Source organism: Sorex fumeus, unplaced genomic scaffold (assembly GCF_029834395.1).
Source record: "Sorex fumeus unplaced genomic scaffold, SorFum_2.1 ptg000058l, whole genome shotgun sequence".
Lineage (NCBI taxonomy): Eukaryota > Metazoa > Chordata > Mammalia > Eulipotyphla > Soricidae > Sorex > Sorex fumeus.
Window position 1 is genome coordinate 19,323,486 of NW_026606115.1, and position 19,030 is coordinate 19,342,515.

The 19,030-nt window shown below is 41.3% G+C and overlaps 1 protein-coding gene across 2 annotated transcripts in view; it reads left to right on the forward strand.

Moving 5' to 3' along the window:
• Nucleotides 1-7,781, forward strand: part of MORC4 (MORC family CW-type zinc finger 4) — a 99,396-nt gene extending 91,615 nt beyond the window's left edge. The window contains exons 15-17 of one of the 2 annotated variants that reach the window (XM_056125799.1): nt 5,314-6,004; nt 6,605-6,888; nt 7,217-7,781. In XM_056125799.1, coding sequence (XP_055981774.1) covers nt 5,314-6,004; nt 6,605-6,888; nt 7,217-7,370 — 1,129 coding nt within the window. In that variant the 3' untranslated portion in view covers nt 7,371-7,781. The remainder of the gene's footprint in view (nt 1-5,313; nt 6,005-6,604; nt 6,889-7,216) is intronic. The other variant, XM_056125801.1, reaches the window with a different exon arrangement.
• Nucleotides 7,782-19,030: the final 11,249 nt, after the last annotated feature.

The following is a 19,030-nucleotide window of genomic DNA, read 5'->3' on the forward strand; positions in this document are numbered from 1 at the left end:
ACCGATTTTCTCGAGCGGGCCCAGTAACGTCTCCATCGTGAGATTTGTTACTGTGTTTGGCATATCGAATACATCACGGGTAGCTTGCCAGGCTTTGCCGTGCGGGCAAGATACTCTCAGTACCTTGCCAGGCTCTCCAAGAGGGGCGGAGGAATTGAACTCGGGTCGGCCATGTTGGCTATGTGCAAGGCAAACGCCCTACCCGCTGTGCTATCGCTCCAGCCTGAACAGCTACATGGTACTCCATTATGTAGATGTACCAAAGTTTCTTCAACCACTCATCTGTTCTTGGGCACTCAGGTTTTTTCCAAATCTTGGCTATTGTGAACAGTGCTGCAATGAACAAACAAGTGCAAATGTCACTTCTACTATACTTTTTTGCCTCTCTGGGGTATATTCCCAGGAGTGGTATTACTGGGTCAAATGGGAGCTCAATTTCTAATTTTTTGAGAATCGTCCATACTGTTTTCCAAAAGGGCTGAACCAGTCAGCATCCCCACCAGCAGTGAAGGAGGGTCCCTTTCTCGCCACATCCACGCCAACATAGGTTGCTTCTGTTCTTTTGGATGTGGGCCAGTCTCTGTGGTGTGAGATGATATCTCATTGTTGTTTTGATCTGCATCTCCCTGATGATTAATGATGTGGATCATTTTCTCATGAGCCTTTTAGCCATTCGGATTTCTTCTTTGAGAAAGTTTCTGTTCATTTTGTCACCCCATTTTTGATGGGGTTGGATGTTTTCTTCTTGTGGAGTTCAACCAGTACTTTGGATATCCTTGATATCAACCCCTTCTTGTATGTTTATTTGGCAAATATCCTTTCCCATTCTGTATACTGTCTTTGTATCTTGGTCACTGTTTCTTTTGAGGTTCAGAAGCTTCTTAGTTTAGGATAGTCCCATTTGTCTATCTCTGTTTTCACTTGATTGGCCAGTGGCATGACATCTTTGAAGATACCATTAGCTTCAATATCATGGAAGGTTTTGCCAACTTTGTCTTCAGTGTACCTTATGGATTCCGGTCTGATGTTGAGGTCTTTAATCCATTTTGATCTTACTTTTTTACATGGTGTTAGGTAGACATCTGAACCCACTTTTTTTGCATGTAGCCATCCAGTTTTGCCAACACAATTTATTAAAGAGGCTTTCCTTGCTCCACTTCATTTTTCTTGCTCCCTTAACAAAGATTAGATGATCATATGCTTGGGGAGAGATATCAGTATATTCAACCCTGTTCCATTGGTCTGCAGCTCTGCCTTTGTTCCTGTACCATGCTGTTTTAATTATTACTGCTTTTTAGTAGAGTTTGAAGTTAGGGAGGTTGATTCCTCCCATTTTCTTTTTCCCAAGAATTGCTTTAGCTATTTGTGGAGGCTTATTGTTCCATATAAATTTCAGGAGTGTTTTCTCCATTTCTTTGAAGAATGTCATAGGTATCGTAATAGGGATCGCAATGAATTTGTACAGTGCTTTGGGAAGTGTAGCCATTTTGACAATGTTAATTCTCCCGATCCATAAACAGGAGATATTTTTCCATTTCCTCGTGTCCTCTTTTATTTCCTTAAGTAGAGTTTTGTAGTTTTCTTTGTTCACACGCAACTTCTTAGTGTTAAATGGCTCTGTTCAGTAGTCACTCTTGGCTGTGCTTAGGGGACCATATGTAATGCTGAGAATTGAATGAGTCAGCTGTATGCAAAGAAAGTGCCTTAACCTCTGCACTATCTCTGTGGCCCCAGAAACTACCCTTTAAGAACAGAAAATAAAAATGGAAATTTTTGAGAAGAAACTTACAATAATAGTCATGAAAATTTCAAAGAAACGGTTCAACAGCAAATAAGATTTGGCAGAAGAAAACTTCATCAAAATAGAACATAAATCAGTCACAGATTATGATATCTGGAAAACTGAAAGAAGAAATATGGTATATTATTGAGTACAGGAACATAGTTCAAATGAGAGAACAAGAAGAGAAGAAAATCGCTAGAAAATTATTTAAGGACATAATGGTTTAAAGTTTCCAAATTGAATATGAACACATATTCAGGAAGCTTAGTGAGCTTAAAATTGATTCAGTTATTAGAGATTGACAACAAAACAGCACAAATATTGAAAGAAAATGGCATTTTGAGACTTTCTTGCCCTAATGCAGCTTTGTTCCCACCCACTTCATTCATCGTATATAAGAGAAATTAGTGCCTGACTTATGAGAAATAATGCAGACCTAATGGCTGAAAGCAAATAACACCAAATAATAATTTGAATTTATATGAGAAAACAGTACTGGCAATGGTAACTATAATTATAAAGGAAAATATAATATGTTTCTTTTTGTTTCAATCAATTTAGATTATATAAAACTTTATATCAATATGTAATTTTATAGATGTGTATAATTTTATCATTGAGTTCATATGTACATATAAAATTTGACAAAACCACCACCAAAAGAAGTTGGTGGAAGCAAAACTGTGTTATAGTAGAAAAGTGCCAAGAGATACAAAAGAAATGAAGAAAATGAAAAAGGTTGATAGAACATAAATATTATTAATAATATAATTATATCATTGCTCTGTTTCTCCTCTGAGCTTTCTTAAAGACATATAAGACATATAAGGAAATAATTTATAATTATTTTGTTATAAATATTAAGCTAGACAAATATTGACATGAAAAGAGGAAAAATAGAACAAAATAACCAAAAAGAAATGACACATACAGGAAACAGAAATCTAAGTAGGAGAAATAAATTCTATAATGTTGATAACAACAGCAAATGTGACTAAACAATCTAATCAAAAGACAGATGATCATATTGATTTTATAAAATTTAGTTATGCTGGTAAACAAGAAAAAACACTTTATATTTAAAGATGTAGCACTGCACCGTAGTACTGTCCTCCTGTTGTTCATCGATTTGCTCGAGCAGGAACAAGTAATATCTCACAACAAATTGTGAGACTTGTTGTTACTGTGTTTGGCATATTGAACACGCCATGGGTAGCTTGCTAGACTTTGCCATGAGGGAGAGATAACTCTCAGTAGCTTGCCGGGCTCTCTGAGAGGAGTGGAGGAATCGAACCCGGGTCAGCCGTGTACAAGGCAAACACCTTACCCGCTGTGCTATCGTAAGTTGGTTGAAATTTAAAAATTGGAAACTGCAACCATAATAAAGCTGGAGTAGTTCTACGAGTGTCAGACAAAATACACTTTAAACAAAAATGTTACTAGATATGTAGAGAGGGACTTTTAATTATAATAAATTCCATCAGGAAGATACAATAATTATATCCATATGTGAACCTAACACCCTCCAAAGGTAATAAAGCAAAAACAGAATTGAAGGGAGAAATAGATAATTTAACAGTGGTAGTTATAGATTTCAATATCCCAGTTTCAATTAAGGGTAGAAGATCAACAAGGAAACAGAAGAACAATAAGGAAATAGAAATGTTGAAATGATAGCATAAACCAGCTGGACTTCACAGATATATATACACATAGAACAGTCCATTCCATATTCATTTTTAAGTGTACATATTGCTTCTTAAGAATAGACCATGTGTTAAACCATAAAAGGATTGACATCATACAAATTATGTTTTCCAGACACAACAAAATTAAATCAGAATTAAAAACAGAAAGAAACTTGAAAAATTAAAGTATGTGAGAATTAAAGAGCATACTACAGTATGCTGATGAACATGTGGAAATGAGCAAATGAAAGTAGCAAATGAGTAAGAGAAGGAACCACAAGGGATGCTAGAAAATATCTTGAAGAAAATTCAAACAAAATAAAACAAGTTGTAAATGCTTACATTGAAATTGCTTCTTGCTATTTGGGTATGTGGGCGAGCAACATCTAACCTTCATGTTGTTTCTGACTCAGTTCAGATTTCCCTCTTGGGAGTGCTCAGGAGCATCAACAGGGTTGGCCTCATACAAGTCAAGTACCTTAACTCCTTGTACTATCTCTCCTGCTCCACTTATATTTATGTTGAAACTATACCACAAATGATCTGTACTCAAATTTTAATTACAAAACTAGAGCCAGTTGAACTCAAATCAAGGAAAGAAGGAAATATTGAAGTTTGAAATAGAAGTGGAATAAAAAACAGGAAAATAGAGAAAAATCAGTGGAGTCAACACTAGTTTTTAAGAACATATTGGGTTGGAGTGTGTATTACTGGTGTTCACAGAAATTGCAGAGAAATGTGGGCAGGGCAGAGATGCCTGACATGATCAATATCACACTTGAACTCACTGAAAATTGAAAATTTGTTTTTACCTAGAAATATTTTAGTTTTCTGGGAAGAATAGTCATAAAGATTAAAATGGGGGCCCATTTTGTTGCAAGATACTACATTGCCTATGGATTTTGCTGGAAGCCAACTGTTTTGTTAATTCCTTCAGCTGTTCGTGCATATCATAAATGAAATGGAAGGTAGTTTGAGTTCACTATCCTGGGCTTCCCCAAAGAAAAGAAGGAGTGACTATTTGCCCACCATAGACGTTTCTCCCCCGCCCCAGGGGTAAATGCTTTGAGTTGGTTGATTACATTTCTTTATTTCCGAAACTTGGCCCTGTATTTTAATTTTTACAAATGAATAAAGTCAGTAACCATAAACGTTGGCTAGTAAAGCCAATATATGGTATTCTCTTCAAATATAAAAGTCTGTCTAAATGTTTGAGACTGGAAGGTTTCTGTGACCTGTTACAATTTATGAATTAACTAGGTTCTTCTCTTTTTCTCTATGTACTACACTAATCTTTTTCATGACCTCTTATCTTTAATATTATCAAAGAGGAATTTGCATGTGCATTTTTTTTGGTTTGTTGGTGCCATTTTTCATTTACTTGCATTTTGGACAGACATCTAAGTCAGACTGCTTTAGTCATAGTTTACAAATTCTTACCAAGGCCAGACTGATTCTGTTATAACTTTATTCCTTCCATTGTCATTTCTCCTTTAATGACACTTGTTATCAGCAAATTGTATGTGTGAAGGGTTAGGAATAAAGTTACATTCTTTTTTTTGTTTGGGGGCCATATTTGACTCACTCCTGGCTGTACATTGAGGGATCATTCCTAACAGTTTGCAGTGGACCTTATATGGTGCCACGAATCAAACAGCATTCAAGGCAAGAACCCTACTCGTTGTACAATCTCTCCAGGCCCTGAAGTTGTATTCTTGATGTGCAGTGATCTGCAAATGTAATTTGAGCTCAGTTTTAACCTAGGCCTATGGAATAAAAAGAGCCCCATAACATAAGAGCCTTTATAGTACCCATTTCAAATGTGATTTCTTCTTCTTGCAGTAAGTACAAATGGATCCTTGGTGAGGAACCTGTTGAGAAACGAAGAAGGCTCCAGAATGAGATGACGCCTCCTCTAGATTATTCTATGCCTGGATCGTACAGAAGGGTAGAGGCGGCTGCAGCCTTCCCAGAAGGGGAGAATAGCCGTGATAAATCTAGTTCTGAGAGAAGCACACCACCCTATCTCTCCCCAGAATACCCAGAAGCAAACAAGAATACCAGTCGAAGTAGGGAGGTCTCAGTTCTGTGCTCTGGTGCTCAAGATCAGCACCAGGGGTCCTTGTTTGCTGAAGAGGTAGAAAATCAGATGCCAAGATTGGTAGCAGAATCTAACAGAAGCAACACCACTGTACACAAGGAAGAAGTAAACAAAGGACCTTTTGTAGCTGTTGTTGGTGTGGCAAAAGGTGTTCAAGATTCAGGGGCTCCCATTCAGCTGATCCCTTTCAATAGAGAGGAGCTTGTTGAGAGAAGAAAAGCAGCAGCTGAATCCTGGAACCCAGTGTCTTTTGCTTCTGGGTCCTCTACTGCAAGCCCTTCTGCAGCCACTGGTGAGAAAGGAAGAGGCTATGAGGAGGGTGCAGGTCGTAATATGCCAAAGGTGAAGAACCAAAGAGAGCTGGACGAACTGAAAAGAACCACAGAAAAATTGGAACGTGCTTTGGCTGAAAGGAATTTGTTCAAGCAAAAGGTTAGGACAGTATTTTACGAGCAGGAGTGCAGTTGTTGTTTGTAAGGGGCCAGCGAATTGGAGCTCTGATGGATTCATGTTCTGAAACCCTTTAAGCAACATAAACTATTGAATAACTCTATGATATATCCCAAATAGATTAAATCCTAAGGGACTTGTCATGTCCGGGAATGAGAAAGATTCATATGTAGATGCATATGTATAGAGGACTCTCAGGTTAAATATATTCAGTCAGGGAGGAAAGGAGAAGAGAGATAGGAGGAAAACAAAAGGAGAGGAAAGGATGAAAGAAGAGATTTGAGGATGCGATGGGGGAGGGGAAGAGAGAGGAGAGAGTAGTGGAGAGGGAGGGGAAGTGAGGAAAGGAGAGGTGAGGGTGGGGAGAGGAAGGTAAAGAGAAAAGACTGGAAAAGAGCAAACAGAACAGTAAAGGTTAGAAAGGGTCTAGAGAATATATAGTCTGGTGCTCAATCCAGTATGTGATTTGCCTCCAGCACTGTATACAGGATCCCATCCACTTGTTCTGAGTGGAATTTCTGGCATTTGCTTTCGATTTCTATATTATGTGGGTTCATTGACTTGCTCTTTTGTGGGCTGTAGGTGGAGGAGCTGGAGCAGGAAAGAAATCACTGGCATTCTGAATTCAAGAAGGTCCAGCATGAATTGGTGACCTACAGTGCCCAGGAAACTGAAGGCCTGTATTGGAGCAAGAAGCACATGGGCTATCGCCAGGCTGAATTCCAGATTCTGAAAGCTGAGCTGGAAAGAACCAAAGAGGAAAAGCAAGAACTGAAAGAAAAACTGAAGGAGACAGAGATGCACCTGGAAATGCTGCAGAAGGCTCAGGTGTCCTGCCGGACCCCAGAGGGAGATGACCTAGAAAGGTTAATTAATAGGGTTTAGTTATCAGCTTGTGAGTGCTAACGGGAAGAAGCCCTTAGGACACCCCTCATCCCCATGTACCCCATGTACCCATGTTAAGGGAGAAAATCTTAACTTTTAATTCATGAGCCACCAAAGATTGAGGAATTACTGCTTAGAGAGTTGTAGTCGCTTTCCCTGTGCTTGGTGGCTTAAGTCCCTGCGCTTTCTTCCTTCTTTCTAGTTAATGGAAACATAATTGTTGAAAAACTTAGGTCCATTTTTAAGGAGCTTCATTTTGTTCTGTTGGCTAATGACTTCATGTCATCTCTTCTCCTGCCCATCATACAGGGCTTTGGCAAAGCTTACGCGGCTGCGTATCCACGTCAGCTATCTCCTTACTTCTGTCCTCCCTCATTTGGAGCTTCGTGAGATCGGGTTTGACTCAGAACAAGTGGATGGGATCCTGTATACAGTGCTGGAGGCAAATCACATACTGGATTGAGCACCAGACTATATACTCTCTAGACCCTTTCTAACCTTCGCTGTTCTATTTTTCCTCTTCCCTTCTTTTTTCTTTACCTTCCTCTCCTCTCCCCACCCTCCCCTTTCCTTTCCTTTCCTCACTTGCCCTCCCTCTCCACTCCTCTCTCCTCCTCTCTCTCCCCCTCCCCTGTCCCATCCTCAACTCTCTTCTTTCATCCATTCCTCTTCTTGTGTTTTCCTCCTTTCTCTCTGCTCCTTTTCTCCCTTCCTCTCTTCTCCTTTCCCCGATCCCTTTCTACTCCTCTCCTCTCTCTCACCTATTGCCTTATATAGATAAATTTGGGTAAATACTGGCTCTTAATCAGTCTGCTTCTATTCAGCTTTTGGTGTGGAGGAAGAATCTAGTTTAAATAGCATTTCAAGAATTCAGGAATAGAAAAACAACAATTGCCAAAACTAGGTTACCCGAAAGCTTTAATGTTCGTGATACTTGGCCTATTTCATATGCTTTCTAAAATAGTTTATATTCATTTAGGTTAAATAAGTCAGCAAATATTGGGTCCAATGAACCAGGTGTTTTGGGACAAATTGTGAAGTTTAACTCATGGCTTCAGCTTTCAAGGATCTAATAATTTAGTTGGAAACAAAAGACATGCACCAAGTGAACTAACTTGTACATGGAGGTGATAGAGACATAAGAATTTCGGGGGTGGAAATGCAAGGACTCACCTCAGAAATGGAACCTAAACTATTCTTTGTTTAAAAACTAAGCATGACCACACTGTTAACATTGGTTTTTCTTTAGGTGGTAGGACTGTGGTTGATATTTTTTCTGCTTCCTCTCTTCTGCCTTTCCAAGTTTTCTATATAATAAAGCTGATTTTTCCTTCATTGAAAAAATAAACTTCTTTAAAAGATCAAGTAGGACTGGATTTACATATCAAATGAAGTATTGTGTGTAAAAATATACAAGTAAAATAGATGTATGGCTTATGTTAGCATTACCTCAGAATGAATAAAATGAACAAGGGCACAGGAAAACACTAGAATGTGAAAAATGTGTTTAGTAGGCATGATGCTAAAAGGAGGTAACATTAAATCATGACCCATCTACCCACTGCCCTGCCACACCTTTGGCAGTTGGAACTTCATAAAGAATTTTTGAAAAAAAATCGTAATATATATTCCAAAACCACAGCGGGTAGGGTGTTTGCCTTGCATACTGCTGACCTGGATTCTATTCCTCCATCCCTCTCGGAGAGCCCAGCAAGATACTGAGAATATCTCGCCCGCACAGCAGAGCCTGGCAAGCTTCTCGTGGCATATTCGATATGCCAAAAACAGTAACAACAAGTCTCACAAGTCTCACAATTGAGATATTGCTGGTGCCCACTCAAGCAAATTGATGAACAATGAGAGGACAGTGCTACAGTACATATATTCCAAACTCATATATAACCAAACTGCCATTTCAGCTATTGAGTGAGATATTTTATAGCAACAGGATCTATTTGCTATCCCTCAGAACACATTTCCCAATCTCTAGGTTGGTATCGAAGGCAAGTCTCTATTCATTGCTTTATTTCATTTATATAACAAGTACTCTCAAGAGTTCAAGGTACTCTTCAAACAATACTGAACAGTGAACACATAAAAATATACCAAAAGTAAGACATTTAAAGAGATGTAATAAGAGAAAGGTGGTGTCAGGCAGGTGCAAAAGTATTAAACAGTCCAGAGGAATTTTGTGGATATTTATTCTTTCTCTCCTCTGGGGAGCTCATTCAGAAGACTCCCAAACTAAGGATAGACATTCCCATGAGGTTGCAAGAAGTATGGATGGAGGGAGAGCTGAAACCAAGGATTCCTTATTAGAATCAGTATTTTTATTTGTTAAAAATATTTGAAAAAATTGGTCACTGTGAAATTGCAGTTATTTATGATTGGTTTTCAGGCATACAGTATTTCAATGTTACAGTCCCATCACCACTGCTCACTTCCCTCCATCAATACCCCTACCCCCATTTGCCTCCCACCCATAAGTCTGCTTCTACAAGAAGTCTTTTTTTAAAAAGTGTGTACTCTGTGGTTTACAGTACTGTTGCTAATAGGGTTTCAGACATAACCCTTTACCGTCCTTCTGCCTCACCACTTCCTCCTAATTGAATGCTTCCTTCTAGCATAGAGGTTGTCCTCTACCTGCCTTATCAATCCTTTTTCCCTTACACTCACCAATACTGTTTTTTCAAATAAAAGCTGCTGGGCTAGAGCAATAGTATAGATGGTAGGGGGCTTGCATCACACACAACTAACCCAGGTTCTATACCTAGCAAATCATATGGTCCCCCAAACACCACCAGGAATGATCCCTGAGCACAGACCCAAGAATACCCACGCCCAGGGCTGCTGGGTTTTGCCATAAAACAAGAAAGATGGAATCTGCATAGGCTATGCATACAAACAATATGGATGTGAAGGTGGTGGAATACAAAAGTCAGGAAATTCGGGGTGTGTATGTGTGAAGAGTGTGTGAAATCTGTCCTAATCCATGAGACATAAGTGAAGGCATTTCCCACTTCCCAGCCCCATTCTGCTGCTTCTAAACTCGGATACTTGTGTGAGTACATTCATGATGATACCAGGACTACCTCTTTAATATAGGTTTATAATGAAACCATACCAGCAGTCCCAATAGTATGTTAAATGTCACAGTTGAGAGACTGGCATGTGTGGTATTCTTAGCCGGACTTAGGATACTGTGTGGAGGCAAGTGACATTCAGAAAATGTGGGTTTTCTGGCTATTCTGTTAAGTAAACTATCTTCTTCACAGATGTCTCACATTTCTCCCCATAACTTTACATTTCTACAACCAGCATTTAGGTCTTTATTTCCCCATGCCTTGCTAATTGAAATAGTTTCTTTACTACCCTTCCTTTTCGTCTATTCTTTCTCTTCCAATTACCATGCTGCCACTAAACAGTTTTGATTACTTCATCAGGTTGTGCCTCTTCTTAAAGTGTAGTGCTCCCAGTTGCCAACCAAGTGCAATAGCTATTCCCATCTGGCTTCAACAAAGCTTTCTCTCAACTCTCATCTTCCAACATTCCAAATACAAGCCAAGTTCCACGTAAACAGCATTTTTTTCCGTGTGTAAAACTGCCTCTAGAATATCTTTTTCTCTACTTTGATGTTTTATTCCCTTTACCTGGAATGCTCTCTCTTGTGTTCTTTCCCTTGGCTCAAATGTCATTCCTCCCCACCACCCTCCGCGAAAATTCCTCTCATTAACTCAGCCAGATATGACATTTCCATTGAATATTTTTTGTGTTACATCTAAGAGTCAGTAAAAATGTCTTCAGTCTTGTCATTCCTATTAGAGTCATACTAAAATATTTATCTGCCTAAATTTACAGTGACACATCTAACATATTTCAAATAAAACATTAAAAAATAAAAAGTGACACCAATACCTCATTTTAGAAAATGGTGCTTCAATCCATCCAGTTGTTGAAACTAGAAACATGTAAGTCACTCTTATGTTTCCTATTATCAAGTCCTCCATACCAAATTATCAAGAAATATGTCCATTCTGTCTCCAAAATGTATCTAAACTCCATTAAATTTTACTACAGTTACCTTAATCCAGAGACTACTGAGAGTGTTTCGTCCAGATAGCAGAGCCTGGGAAACTATCCGTGGTGTATTCAATATGCCAAAAACCAGTAAAACCCTGACCCTGAAAGAGCCACCAATATGGCAGCGTTAAGAAGAATAAGGAAGGAGAAACTGATAAAAATCTCAGGGCCGACCTAGTCTGCCACAACGAAGAAAGACAAAAATGACTGTCTGTACTTTCAATGCATGTACGCTGGCATCGGATTCATCCATTGAAGACCTGATAGTACAAGCGCAAAAGATCAAGTACGACAACATTGGTCTGACCGAGACGAGAAGGCATCAATCACATCACGCTATTTTCGACACTGGGGAAGAACTGTTCCTGGAACATGCGACAAAAGAGGCGTTGGTGGTGTTGGTGTCCTTCTCAACACGAACATGGCCATAAACATTGATTCATTCGAATGCCTAACAACCCGAATCGGACAATTACACTTGAATAGATGTGGCTCACTGCCAGCAGTTTCTATCTTCATTGTCTAGGCAACAACATCCAATTATGATGAAGGAGAAATTGAGAAGTTCTACATGGAGCAGGAGAAGTTCTATAAAGAAGACCACACCTTCTACAAGATCACTGTCAGTGATTTTAATGCCAAGATAGGACCGAGAAGATCAGCTGAAGAACTCCACATTGGGACCCATGGCCTAGAATGGAACAAACAGGGTGAGAGACTGTCTGTCTGAGTTCATCATGTTGACGGAGACCATCCATGGTAACTCACAGTTCCAGAAGGCCGAATCTAACCGTTGCACATGGGAGTCTCCTGGTGGACGGTTCCACAATGAAATTGACCACATCATATTCAATTGACAGTTTTGCCTGAATGATGTTGCTGTTGTCCCAAAATTCCAAATGGGATTGGACCATTTTCATGCAAAATTCTACTTCATAGAGCAGGGAGAAAAGGCTGCAAAGTTTAAGAAGAGAACTCCCAGAACAACCACCAACTGGGAGCTCCTTGGCACTATTACAGCAACATGGGAAGATACCGTTGTTGACAACATTGACGAGGAACACGATCGACTGGTTCAGCCCCAACATGATTGTGTGAGGAATGCCAATAGAGAGATAGCCACAAAAAAAAGCCTGTCTTTGAAAACTCTTGAGCTTATTCGCCAATGTGTTTTGGCGCATTCCTCAGGCAACCACAAGCGAACATCCGAGTTTGCAAAGCAGTGCAGAGATGCGATAAAGGAAGACTTCAAAGAGAGAAGAGCAGAAGTGCTGGTAGATGTGGCAGAAGCCGGGAAAAGCAATTCGTAACGCCTGCCTGTCCTTCGCCAACTACAAGACCAAGATGACTGCCCTCCGACATCCTGATGGATCTGTCACATCTTCCAGAAGGGCAATGGAGAAGAATATCCATGACTTCTACTCAGATCTCTTTGATAGCCACGTCCACCTGCACACATAGCAAATTCCGCAGGATGGATATGTCGTTCCCAATGTTCTTCCTTCCGAAATCCAACATGCCATGTTGTTGGTAAAGAAACGAACAGCACCTGGCCAAGTAAAGTTCAAACCTGAACACCTGAAGAACCTGCTGTCAGTACTCATCAGTTACGCTGGCTCGGCTCTTCACACGCTACATGTCTGAGTGCAAGGTTCCGTCCTAATGGAAAATCAGCAGGACTGTACTACTGTACAAGAAGGGAGACATCCACGATATTGGCAACTATCGCCCAATCTTCCTATTGTCATCTACAAGCTGTTCACTCGAGTCATCCTGAATAGGATTGGCAGAACACTAGATGAAGGACAACCATGCAAGCTAGCCAGGTTCCTAAAAGGATTTAGCACCATCGACCATATCCACATGATAACCAAGCTCATTGAGGTTTCTCAGGAGTTCAAGATGCCACTCTGTCTAACGTTCATTGATTTAAAGAAAGCCTTTGATTCTGTTGAGACAGAACTGGTCATTGAAGCCCTAGCCAATCAGAGCACTCAAACTCAATACATCAGGATCCTCCGTGAGCTGTATTACGGATTCACTATCAGGATCTCACCATTCTACAAAGAAGCGATCATCAATGTCAAGAGAGGGGATCGACATCGGGAAGTCCCAGATGGGGTAGGTACCGCATCCCGCCTCCCCCAGATGGAACCCCGGTGACCAGAAGCCTCTACAAGCACAGCTCAAGTATGCGGGAACTAGGACTTTTCCTCAAATCTGCCGGGACTACAGCTCCCAGGTAACCTCTGATTCCGGAAGTCAAGCCCACAGCCCGCCCCCTAGCGCCATCTTTACAGCATACAGCCGAAGAGAAGGGCCACATGGAGGGCGGGATCCACAGCTCCCAGAGGGAAAAAAAAAACAGGTTCCAAAAAGAGCCGAGATCATCGGGAAGTCCCAGATGGGGTAGGTACCGCATCCCGCCTCCCCCAGATGGAACCCTGGTGACCAGAAGCCTCTACAAGCACAGCTTGAGTATGCAGGAACTAGGACTTTTCCTCAAAACCGCACGGCCGCATAAGCGGCCGCGCGACATCTCTCTATATACAAAGTGATCAATGGGAAGTAAACCACCAAAGGTTTCTCCCTGAAAATCAGAGTTAAGTTTGGAGCACGGCCACAGCCCCAGAAACACAAGGACTTAATACAGAACCCAGCAGCTTGGAGCAGAAAAGTGAACGGACTATGCGTTAATCCAGGCCATCATGTCTGCCCGGAGGGGAAAGTGTGTTGCCCCATTCGCCCTCTCTTCTCTGGAAAGAAGGATGGCGGCCACATGGGAGCCTTGTGGACAGCAGGTATGAGCCGGGGGTGTGGGGGCGACTAAAACCTCCTGGGAAGGGGGGGCGTTTCGGTCCGCCCTTCACGCCCTACCGAGGCCACCAGTTGCCCCCCACGAGCGGCTCTCCAGCACGGCCACGACTCCAGAGCACAGAAACCAATTTCTTAACTATCTGACTTTCAGTAGAAATACTTCCAGGGTCAATAAGTAAAATAGCAGAAATCCAAAACCAACATTTAATTCTTGAACCCAGCTGTAGAAAGCAAATCACTTCACAATGCTTTTTCAGCATGTCTGATTTGGGGGGGGGGTAAACTCTAAATAACAGTGGTGAATCTTTTATTGAAACAATGAATCTAATCAAAGCAAATAGAGTGTTAACTAGAATTAATCTGCCTCACAGGGACTGGGTGAGGTGGGGGGTGGGGTTTTATTGGGGTTCTTCATGGTAAAACATAAGTATTGGTAAAGGGAAATGCGTTTGATATTTGCATGACCGAGACCTAAACCTGAAAGCTTTGTAACCTTTCCCACAGTGATTCAATAAATAAATAAATAAATAAATAAAAGAGAGGGGATCGACAGGGTGATACCATTTCACCAAAACTCTTCAGTGCCACTCTCCAGAACATCATGTGATGACTGGAATGGGAAGGAATGGGAGTGAAGGTAGATGGTCGGCAGCTATACCACCTCCGCTTTGCTGATGACATCGTTCTTATAACACCAAACATCAGCCAAGTAGCACAAATGATGGCCATCTTCGACCATGAGTGTGGAAAGGTCGGACTACAGCTGAATCTCATGAAGACAATGTTTATGAGAAACAGTCTCCTTCCTGATGTTCCATTCACTCTCAATGGGATGAACATCTCCGAATGCAACAGTTATGTGTACCTAGGTCAAGAAGTCAACATGATGAATGTCCTGACACCTGAGTTGCGCAGGAGGAAGAGAGCGGCTTGGAACGCCTTCATGAATGTCGAAAAATAGCTAAGAGGACAAAGAACCTCCGGCTCTGGGCACATCTCTTCGATTGCACTGTTCTTCCTGCATTAACATACGCCTCAGAGACCTGGGCCCTACGAAAACAGGATGAGAACGCTATTCGGCTCTCCCAAAGTGGAATTGAAAGAACTATGATTGGAGTATCACGCTTCACTCAAATGAGAAAGAATCCGGAGTTCAGACCTGCATTGACGGTCAATAATCAGGGACGCTGTCTTGTTTGCCAAGGCATCAAAAATCAGATGGGCTGGACACGTAATGAGATTTGCAGATGACTGCCGGAATAGAGCCATTACCGACTGGATTTCATGGGACGTCAAAAGATCACGTGGCCGCCCACCTAAGAGATGGTCAGACTTCTTCGTCAAGACCCTGAAAGATCGGTTTGAGGCTCTACGTGTTCCTAGAACGAGCAGACACCATTGGACTACATTAGCACGCAACAGGGACAAATGGAGACATTGCTGGCACCTGATCAAGCAAATTGATGAGTAACGGGATGTCAAGTGATCAAGTGACCTTAATCCAAACCCTCATCTCCCATAATTGCAAGTCCTGACTGATATCCTTGCTTCCTCTCTTTGTTACCTCCGTTGTCTTACCACTCCAAACATAGTGATTTTATTAATATATAAATCATATCATGTGACTGTTACCCCTCTTTAAAGACCTTCAGTGACTTCTTATTGCAGTTAAAATAATTTATACTCCTTACATTGTCCTAAAAATAACTCTGCACATTTCTGATTTGTCCTTTGCTACTCCTACCATATCACCCTTACTCTTATTGTGGTCTTCATATTATAATATAATAAGGTCTTGCCTCAGATCCTTTACCCACACTGGAATGCTCAAATCTCCAGTCTTGGCCTCATCCTTTGGGTCTTTGTTTAAATGTCAACCTTCTGAAGTCTTCCCAGGCCACTTTGTTCTCTATCACTGTTTCCTGTTTTAAAATACAGCACGTGGGGCTGGAGCAATAACACAGCAGATAGAGCATTTTTCTTGCACGTGGTCGACCCGGGTTTGATTCCCAGCATCCCATATGGTCCCCTGAGCACTGTCAGGGGTGATTCCTGAGTGCATATCCAGGAATAATTCCTGTGCATTGCCGGGTGTGACCCAAAAATCAAAATAAAATAAAATACAGCACTTGCAATTCTGTATTGTTTCATCCTTCAGTAATGTTAATTTGGTACCTACTGTGTGCTGTGATATACAGTATTAACATAAAGTCTCACTCCTCCTTCACTAGTAAGTTCTATGGTGGGAAGGGCAATTCCTATTTTCGACTGCAAACATATGCTAGAGCTTATCACAGTGCCTGGCATACAGTAGGTAATCAGGAAATAATTGTTGGTGAATGAATTTATGACAGGAACTGTTTTGTTCATATCTCAGTCTTAAAAGGCCTAAAACAGCACCTCATTCAGAAAAGGAGTTGGATAAATACCATATAAGGGAGGTAAATAACAATCTAACACATTAAACTCTAATCATGAAAAAAACGGACACATTACTGGCAGAGAATCAGTGTGAGTTGGCATTGCCTAATGTGTCTCTTTAGCTGATCTTTGATTAGGATAATTAGAATAGCTATCAAACGAGAACAGGAATATGAATGTTCTTTACCTCATTCTGAATATTCTCAAAAGGAGTCTCCCAAGAACGCAATTTTATTTTTTTTAATTTTTATTAGTGAGACATCATGGGGTACAGTTGTAGACTTACAAATTTTTGTGCTTGGGTTTCAATTATACAATGATCAAATACCCATCCCTCCACCAGTGCCCATTTCCCACCACCACGGATCCCAGTATCCCTCCTCCCCATCCCCCCCATCCCCCCATCCCCCCCATCCCCCCCATCCCCCCCTGCCTCTGTGGCAGGACATTCCCTTTTGTTCTCTCTCTCTTATTGAGTGTTGTGTTTTGCAAAAGAGGCAATGGGTGACAATCATGTTTGGTCTATAGTCTACTTTCAGCATGCTTCTCCCATCCTGGGAGGACCCTCCCAACACCCTTCACTTGGTGCTCCCTTCTCTATCTGAGCTCCCTTTTCCCCTAGCATGTGTGGCTGGCCTCCAAGCCATGGAATAAAATTCCTGGTACTAATCTCGACCATTCTTGGGTGTTAGTCTCCTATTTTGTTACTTTATGTTCCCCAGATGAATGCAATCTTTCTATGTTATCCCTTTCTTTCTCAGTCATTTTGCTTAACATGATACTTTCCATGAAGTACCACTTGTATGTAAATTTCATGACTTCATCTTTTCTAACAGCTACATAGTACTCCATTGTGTAAATGTACCAAAGTTTCTTTAACCGGTCATCTGTTCTCAGACACTCATGTTTTTTTCCAGATTCTGGCTATTGTAAAGAGTGCTGCAATGAACAAACAATTGCAGATGTCACTTCGACTATACTTTTTTGCCTCTCTGGGATATATTCCCAGGAGTGGTATTGCTGGGTCAAATGGGAGCTCAATTACTAATTTTTTGAGAATCATCCATACTGTTCTCCAAAAGGGTTGGACCAGTCGGCATTCCCACCAGCAGTGAAGGAGGGTCCCTTTCTCGCCACATCCGCACCAGCACCGGTTGCTTTTGTTCTTGTGGATATGGGCCAGTCTCTGTGGTGTGAAATGATATCTCATTGTTATTTTGATCTGCATCTCCCTGATGATTAATGATGTGGATCATTTTCTCATGAGCCTTTTAGCCATTCGGATTTTTTCTTTGTGAAAGTTTCTATTCATTTCATTGCCCCATTTTTTGATGGGGTTGGATGTTTTCTTCTTGTGGAGTTCAACCAGTACTTTGTATATTCTTGATATCAAGCCCTTGTCGGATGTGTATTTGGCGAATATCTCTTCCCATTATGTAGGCTGTCTTTGTATTTTGGTCACTGTTGCTTTTGAGGTGCAGAAGCTTCTTAGTTTAAGACAGTCCCATTTGTCTATCTCTGTTTTCACTTACTTGACCAGTGGCGTAGCACGCAATTTTAAATACTGAGAAATAAAGAATCAAATCAAGTGACATCTATTCAGAGCAGATCTTGAAAGTGAGAACTAAAAATAGGGGGAGAACCTACAGTTCTTCATTACTTTTACTTTAAACTGCTACGGTTTTATTTCATAAAAAAGGAAGAGGAATCATCCACAATCAAAAACCGGAGGGCTAAAATGGGTAAGGTGTTTGCCTTGCATGCTGCCGAGTTGAGTTCGTCCCCAGCATCTCATATGGTCCCCCAAGCACCGGTAGGGGTAATTTCTGAGTATAGAGCGAGGAGTAACCCCTGAGCACTGCAGGGTGTGCCCCCCCCAAAATCAAAAGAACAGGGGGTAGAGAAATAGTACAGCGGGTAAGTCACTCATCTTGCATGTCACTGACTCTGGTTTGATTCTTGGGGTCACATGGTCCCCTGAGCATTGCGGAGTGACACCCGACCACCAAGCTAGGAGTAGACCACCAAAAACTGCGTTGTGTCACCCCCAAGCAAAGAAAACAACATGTCTCAAGGAAATCAATTCTTAATCCATGTTAACACCCAAGAATGGCCGAGATTAGTACCAGGAATTTTGCTCCATGGCTTAGAGGCCAGCCACACATGCTAGGGGAAAAGGGAGCTCAATAGAGAAGGGAACACCAAATAAACAGTGTTGGGAGGATTCTCCCAGGATGGGAGAAGCATGCTGAAAGTAGACCATAGACCAAACATGATTGCCACTCAATGCCTCGTTTGCAAACCAGAACACCCAACAGGAGAGAGAGAACAAAAGGGAGTGCCCTGCCACAGAGGCAAGGTAGGATGGGGGGTGGGGGAGGGATACTGGGATCCGTGGTGGTGGGAAATGGGCACTGGTGGAGGGATGGGTATTTTATCATTGTATAATTGAAACCCAAGCACAAAAATTTGTAAGTCTACAACTGTACCTCATGGTGTCTCACTAATAAAAATTTAAAAAATTTTAAAAAAGAAGTCATTCAGCACATGAATGCTTGTTGCAGGAACAAATAGGCACCTAGCAGTGGACTAGAGGATGGAAGCAGATTCTTTGTGGCCCCAGGGGATAGGAAGATTCGCTTTCCCACATCCTGTGATTGCAGATAATCGGGTTTAACAATTTAGAGACAGAGGTTTAATTGGCAAGCTCTCAGTTCCCAGAGGCAATCGCCAGTATTAAGGCGTTTTTTTTTTTTTTGTAGCCCCAAGTTCACTCTGAAGCCTGGGAGTTTACTTGGGAAAGCT